At 40.7% G+C, this 8,050-nt stretch overlaps 1 protein-coding gene across 6 annotated transcripts in view; it reads right to left on the bottom strand.

Annotated features, from left to right (window-relative positions):
- LOC108625674 (uncharacterized) overlaps positions 1–6,888 on the bottom strand; it is a 21,223-nt gene extending 14,335 nt beyond the window's left edge. For 4 of the 6 annotated variants that reach the window (XR_003389285.1, XM_026814165.1, XM_026814167.1 and 1 more), the window contains exon 1: positions 6,730–6,888. Coding sequence is in view for 4 of the 6 variants with exons in the window: in XM_026814165.1 (XP_026669966.1) it covers positions 6,730–6,883 (154 nt within the window). In the remaining 2 variants the exon portion in view is untranslated. Of the gene's footprint in view, positions 1–1,268; positions 1,571–3,205; positions 5,535–6,729 lie in introns of those variants that run through there. The other 2 variants (XM_018025860.2, XM_026814168.1) reach the window with 2 other exon arrangements.
- Between the last annotated feature and the right edge of the window lie 1,162 nt (positions 6,889–8,050).

The raw sequence follows: 8,050 nt of genomic DNA, 5'->3' as shown, positions 1-8,050 counted from the left end.
CTTCACTCACGCGACGTATAGTCTTCTTCTTCATTTAGAAAATCGTATTAATTTAATATATAACATAAAAACGAATGATTATGCATTATGAAAATTGCATTCCTAATTATTGCAGAATTTATATGCAATTTACATTAATAAATTAACATTTAAGAAAATAAATATTAATGAAAATGAATAATTAAAATGTGACATTAATTATACGATTTGTATTAATAAATTAAAACAGTTACAGATATTGCACAATACTTAAACACGTGTGATTGTACAAATAACATTTTTCAAACGTCAGATTTAATTTTTTTATAACAATCTGAAGTCTGACAATTGCAGTGGGATTGAAAACGTAAAGAAATGAACGTGCGTTGGTTGGTTCGTTTCTAAATCTAGTTAAGCTGAACATGACAAGTTCATTAGCCAAACGTAGCATCAGACGAACAGGCCGACATGCAAACTAGTGTTGTCACAAATTTCGCAACAGTCACCCCAGCTCGCATAAATGCGAGCTCATACCCTGTCTATCAGAGCAGAGTGCATTACTAATACACGCGTGCGTTGCCCTTCCCATTGGATAAAGTCACTGTTCGTGAGTCTTATAAGCACACTGATTTTCATGCAATTATGTAAAAAATTGTGTTCCAAATAAAGGAATCTGAACGAGTTTTATTCCGTTCGATTCGGAATGATGGACGGGGTGCGTGCGATCAACTTTTCAAGGAACTCCATTCGAACTTATTCAATTGTCGGACGTTTCATGAATTTCTATCAGCTCCATAAAACGGTTTGCATCCCTGAAATCTCTGTGCCTTACAAGGAACTTCACCCAAGTGCATTCTCCAATCACTATTCCTCGAAATGGACAATAAATTGCAACGTGGGCATCGTTAATACAAAAACATATAGGAATAGTTGTATGTAATATATAATATATAAAATATATATAAACCTGCTATGTTGTATTCATTGTTAATTTATAATAAATGATTTAATTTAAATAAATAAATTTAGAAACATTGCACAAAACAAAACATTTGCAAAGATGGTCTATGAACAAGATCGAGAACAGAAATAGTAGGAATAGAATACATGGACAAGAGGCCTAACAATAGTTCCGAACGATGAAGAGGAAAGTTAATTAAAATTCGCATGCAGAATCGAACGGAAAGGCAAAGCTGATCGAATTCCGATTGGAAGGAATCGGACCACGTAGAATGGTACGTGCACACAGGGTGTCTGGCATGCATCATCTGGATTTGTTCGGTGTTCACCTTCCAGTTCTTCGTACTTCGAGGCAGAGCTGGCAGCGTACGCGGCTCCGGACGCGAAGTTTCTCAGCGAGTTGAAAAATCCGCTCATTCTCCAATTAGGCGCGCCCCTCTTTCTTCTTCATCGCTCGCTTTCACCTGAGCCGGCTCTTGTTGTTGTACGCAGTGCGGCCGCTTCGTTCGTTCAGCCGTTCTCGTGATGATTCATCATCCGGGTAGATCGCGCACGTTCTCACGGGACCGTCGCGCGTGCCGCGGACGCGCGTCGCACAGTTTCGAGCTCGCCACGCATTTTTATCACGTGTCTGAAACCCCGTGTTCCGTCAAACTTTCAGAACCTCCCTGTTACTCCATCGAGCATCCTCTTATTTATGCACGAATCGTTCATCGAAAAAATTGTATCATGAAATGTAACATTGTGTCAAATTCTGTATCATTAAATGTGACATTGTTTCATCTAGCGTATCATTAAATATAACATTGTGTCATCTAGCGTATCATTAAATGTGACATTGTCTCAAATACTGTATCATATTTATTATATCAATTAATAAAATATTGTATGAATCATTAAATGTAACACAATGTCAAATACTGTATCATTAAATGTGACACTGTGTCATCTAGTGTATCATTAAATGTGACATCGTGACAAATATTTTGTAATTCTTCGAGAATTTAATGAAGACGATAGTGGGAGACTTGGCTACATTTCTGCAAGCCTTGCCCTGCAGAAGAATCCCTATTCTAATGATGACGATTATGTAAATCGTGCATTTTCGCAGGACTATGCAGTGGAATCCTTGTTTCTTTACCCGAAGCTGGATGTCTATCCATTATTGAAAACTGTAGGAATTATTCATCGACTTGCACGACTCTTTGTTTATTCAGATGCACACATATATATGTACTGGTATTGTTATTGCGAGTAGCTACTCCACCGCGAACGCAACAAGGGAGCTATTAAATTCTTTGGAGCGCGATGGAATTGGTAGCTTTGCGGCATCAATTCCGAGGCATTGCACGATTACCGATTAAAAACCGACCGACAAGAATCCTAGCAATAATTAAAACCAACCCTTCGCAAACGTTGAATAATTAATTTCGGTCAACAAGGAATTATTTTTAATACTGAAATAAATAATTTGTGAGTCAATAATAATTCTTTAATACATAGAATCCATTGTATATAAATGAAGAGTTGTCCTTTAAATAAATTTCGAAGGAACTCAATGAATAATTTCCAACACTGTTTTCCACGTAATTAAAATACCTGCAAGGGCAGTATTTTTAATCAGGAAGTGCCACCTGTTAGAAACTAGTTAACGTGCACATATGAATGCACGGTCTGATTAAGAAGTTCGCGATACTCCGGCAAATCGATTAAACACGTTATCAGTGTTTCAATTGAAACCGTGTGACGCACGGAGGTCAAATTATTCCCCGCAAATCTGTGACCTTTCGCCGTTGGGAAATACTGGACTAACTCATGTGTGATTAACAGTCAGTTCGCAAAATTCCCACTCGTTCCTCATCACCGATTCCAATTCACTTTAATCAAATGAGGAATTATTATAATTGCTGTTTAAAATACATTCTGTCAACGATGTTGTTGGGTTGCTGGGTTGAAAAAACAATGAAAATGGTCGCGTATGGTTGCCACCCAGCAGCGACCCACACATACCCAATGGAATTGCTAAAAATAAGGCCGGACCGTTATCAAAGGTCCCGACGATTCGTGCCTGACCCTATTCGGAGCTAGAATGCACGTCCGTTTCCATGGAATAGAATGTCCCGATCAGTACATCCCCTTTTCCAGGCGAGACCGCACGAGACACGGAGGGTCTCCTCAGAACTCGTTCGATAAATCAACGTGACCCCGTGTGTCGCATCGTCGGTGAACGTGTGGAAAAGAAGAGAGAGGCCCGGGGACGTCTTACCATTGTCAGTACGCGAATCGACGTGGTGCAGCGGGTCCTCCGGGAGGTTCGCACGTACGCATCCCTCGTGTCGCACGCACGGCTCTCGGGCAGTCACCAACCGAGCATATCCACGTTCCCGTGGCTCGGCACCACCAGCACCACCACTCACCAAGCCCCCGATCGAACACCGCGAGACACCGTCCGCTGGGTTGCCACTACCCAGCCGTGAACCCGTTCACTGTTCGGTTTTCGACACGCACAGCTGCTGCAGGACGTCGGAACTAAGGGCTAACCCCTTTTTAGTCAGCTGAAGCTCTACGCCGCCGGTGGCAACTGCGCGCGCGCGCTACTGCTGCTGCTGCTGCTGCTCCGACGACGACGGAACGCGGTCGACAAGCGAGGGTGTCGATTGGAACCCTGCAATAGGCACACTGAAGCCGTTCCGAGAAACTCGCTTAGCGATCACCGGAGTAACCCGCGTCCCGCATGCGCGTCGCCCACGTTAGAGTCGCACCACATCACCCTCTGTCGTAGGGGGTTGTCTGTGGGTTGCGTGCGGCGCGATCCACGCTCTGTTGTTACCTTCGTTCCGCTGGAATTTCTATGCACCGGTTTCTAACGCTGTCTGGCTGCACCAGACTGTTTTGTCTTATCAAATATCTTTAGGTGGTCCTCAAGCCTAACTTTCACTAATTGTCCTCGCGTGTCTTCAACCTTAACTTTCACTGTTTTCATAAAAATACCATTTACACAGTTCATTTTACAAAATGGATGATTTTTGCAAAGATACTGAGTCTTCAAGCCTAATTTTTATTAATTGTCCTCATGAGTCTTCAAGCCTAGCTTTCACTAATTGTCCTATTTAAGCAACTACTTAAAAAATATTGTACTTAATTATTCTATGAACTATGCTAACCAATTGCGACTGTATTGGTGAGGCAAAGTGCGTGCATAAACAGCGGTTTATTAAGTGTGCCGAGATAATCTGTATCAGCGGGAGAGCAACAGTTTGCACGCGAACGAAACAATTAATAATGCAGCTGGCAGGGCGGGGTAGGTTGCCTGTTATAAAAATACCATGAACGATCGCATACGTATGTATCTACGTACATAAATGTATACATTTTTCATTCTTATCTCCCCGAGGACTTTACTCCTTGTTTGGCGGAACGAGCGTACCGTAGACACGCGAGGAGTATCGGCGAATTTGTATCCGACGGCCTTAGCCAGTCGTGCGGCTATTCTGACGACATTTCCGACTGACCCATAAAGGGAGTCGATAAGTTCATCGATCCGCGGCTTTGTTGTGCACGCGGATTAAAATCGGCTGCCCCGATTCAATCGGCCACGCACCGCTACTCCTGGCAAAACATCTTCTCTTCATCGAATCTAGTATAATAAATATAATAAACCTGATACGCCATCGTGGATTTATATCAGCCGTCACGAGACTCCATAACTGCGCAAAGACCACTTTTCTAATCCTTTCCATATTTTTGCTATTACTTAAATCTATTTTTTTGGTCATCCCCACTACCTCCAAGCTGCGTGAAAATGGTTTGGACTCTCGTGACGGGAAAAATAGTTCATTTGTCGCAGCTCAAAGCACGTGGAGTTACACTTGACTAGAAGCAGTTCGGTTGAATTGAACTTTTCACAGAGTGTAGCGATAATCGACGCGATCATCAACGCATAATCCGGGGACGTATTCAACGTACGACCCGTGGGACGCGTTTTTATATGGTGTTGAAAGCGCGCCGGGGTAATGGCTCGGAAACAGTTACTTAATATTTTGCACGCTCGGTTGAATTACTAAGCCAGCCTCCCTTCGTCCCGCAACTTAAAGAGTGTTTGAAAAATTCTGCTCGGTCGATAAGGTCCTATGAAAAATTGCAACGAAAGGTCACACGCGATCATCAGACTCAGTCTTGTGACATTGTGTCAAATACTGTATCATTAAATGTAACAACGTGTCAAATATGAAGGAAATTAAAGAACGCAAATGAGGAATTTTGACCATAAGCGATGGGCATTAAATAAAAATAGGAAAATTTTAATAGCATGGTAATAAAATGAGAGTGGGAATTGGGATTTGAAGTTTGATTTCTCCTAAACTGGCTTTTAAAGGCGCCTAGCCTAACTGTAGTAATTGCTGATACGATTGTCCTTCGTGTCTAAGCGTACGTAATACCACACATTTTATCAAACGTTGTCGAACGACTTTAACACGATGTCTGGTTAATCATAAACACGGTTCGCTTTAAAAGCTTCCTCGACTTAATGACACGTGTATCGACACTTTCAGCGTGCCGCATACTTAAATACGCGCGACGCGCTGCTGGCCGACTGTTCCGGAAAACAAAGAGGCATTCCTTTTCACGTGCCGCGGTGATCAATAATTAGACTTTGCCGCGTGTATCGCCACGCATGCGTGCCCACCGAACGCGCGGACATTCACAAACTATAATCATTGACGAAGGTTCAATCACGCGGATTTCGATTTAAAATCGATCTACCAAGAATGATCCCTGACCCCAAATACCCTCGATTTGTCCAAAGGTCATTGTGCAAGAATAAAATTGAAATTTCTTGAGATTCGAAGTTTCAATTTTGTATTTTTTAACCAAAAATGGCCTCTGACCTCTGACCCCAAATACTCACGATTGGCCATTTGGGCAAAAGTCATTGCGCAAGAATAAAATTGAAATTTCTTGAGATTCGAAGTTTCAATTTTGTATTTTTTAACCAAAAATGGCCTCTGACCTCTGACCCCAAATACTCACGATTGGCCATTTGTCCAAAGGTCATTGCGCAAGAATAAAAATCGAAATTCCTTCAGAATTGAAGTTTCAATTTTGTATTTTGTATTTTTCAACCAACAATGACCCCTGACTAATAATGTTTCGATCGAACCGGTCGCAACGGGTCATTGTTAAGCATCCGAGTTTATGCGTTCTTGTAGCTCGTTTGTCAACCGGTCGAATTCCTGTTCCGGTCGTTCCATATGTATAAGAGGGGCGATAAGATAAATAACGAGTGGCCTGCGGTTAAACGAAGAAGCGGTTTAAACACGTTCTCACACCGGAACGTGCGGCTCAGTTTTGTCGCGGTACTCTTTCAATACAATGAGAAATGTGACGACCAGGAAGAAGCAAAGACAGAAAAACAGCTGTGTTACCCATGTTACGCGAACCTCTGTTGTTTCACTAACGTCTCTGTTTGCTTCAACGCTATTTCACCCATTCTTCATGACTGGTGCAAATGTCTAGGTTCAAGCCGAGTCATGAGGACTATTTTTAATCGTTCAATTAATGACTCTATGTAACTCCTGCCTTGATATTATGTAATATATAAAAGATATTATATGAAATATTAATTTTATGGGAATTTTTAAACAATAAAAATTAGTTTACAGCCTGGGAACTGATATGACCCCACGTCTGCTGCTATTAAGTGTAATTATAGACGACGCAGCATATGCGACGCTATATATTTAATATTTATTATAAATGGCGAGAGGAATAATTTGAAAATGTACTCACCACGTTTCAGGCTGGCAGCTTGGAGATGAGCTGTGATTATGGCGCACAGTTTATCGCGTTTCGTCGTGAGATAATCTTTCCGGCGCAGCTGTCGAACAAGTATGCCACCGGTGTGGTTGATATGGTCCCGTAAATTCAGTATCAGCACCTCCATTTCGTGTTTACCTGAAACATTCAATCAACCGTCAATTAAAAATGTTTAAAAAATAATAGAAAATAAAATTATGACATATAATTTAATAATAATAATTCTCAATATTTAATGATGGTTTTTATTATAGTTGAAGACTGAAATAATTAAAGTTGGCTAATCTTGTAATTTTAATTCAAGACTAGTGACAAACTTTTTCCACTATAGTTCGACTGCACTTTCCAAGTTAAATCCTAACTCGATAACTAACTTAAATCCTAACTCTAACCGGGAATTAGTTCGACTTACGACCTTCCGGAAGTTCCGATTGGAACTCGCGCGTGGAATGATTAAAAGAAACGCGATGCATGGACGAAGGGGTTGAAAGTAATCTCAGGTCTTCCTATGTAAAGGGTTGAACCCTTTCGTTATCAAGATTGCAATTCACAAGTGTCCCTTCATTTTTCATTCCGAAGTGACCCTGCAATCTCAAATATTGTACATGCTTCTTGCCAGATTAAAATTTTCTTACAGTTTCATAAAATCATTTATTTATTCATTTATTTTTTAATAATTTTGGTTAATTGAAAAACAGGAGTAATTCTTATTAATGTGCAACAAATAAATAGACTCTGTCTCTTGAGTTTTCATCCCCAATCTCAAAAAAAAACACTAAGCAATCTTAAATATTGTCCAGGTTTTAATTTATACTGAATGCCTTTTGGGAGATTAGAATTTTGCAGTTTAATGAATTTGTGGTAATGAATTTCTGATTTAATTAATTATTACTGATTTATGATTTGAGGTTTTTGTTTCTTCTGGTTTGTAAATGAGGACATCCCCTGTTTTTCCCCATGCAGTCCTACAACGCAGCATCGTGTAGATATATATATATATATGTATAAAAGTGGTAGCTCCCCCCATCGAAAAGCAAAAGAGTAGCACTCGAAGTGGAAGAACCTTCCTCCCTTGAAGTCAACGAGGTCGCTCGTCTGGTCTGTACGACCTCTCGTCTCGTCAGCTCCTGTCGAAGTATCATCCCCTGATTCCCACAAACTTCAAACATCCAAACCGACATGCAAAATGTAGCCCAACCCCAGTTGCAAAATACAGAAATTACTTAACTACAGATAAATAAAAAAGAAATTATTACTTATCGAAAAAATAAATGTAGGAAGTTGAAAAAATTCG

The sequence above is a fragment of the Ceratina calcarata genome, unplaced genomic scaffold, assembly GCF_001652005.2.
Source record: "Ceratina calcarata isolate Rehan_Ccalc_2016 unplaced genomic scaffold, ASM165200v1 scaffold369, whole genome shotgun sequence".
NCBI classification, from domain to species: domain Eukaryota; kingdom Metazoa; phylum Arthropoda; class Insecta; order Hymenoptera; family Apidae; genus Ceratina; species Ceratina calcarata.
The sequence above is the reverse complement of the archived record's forward strand: the minus strand, read 5'-3'. Positions and strand labels throughout refer to the sequence as shown.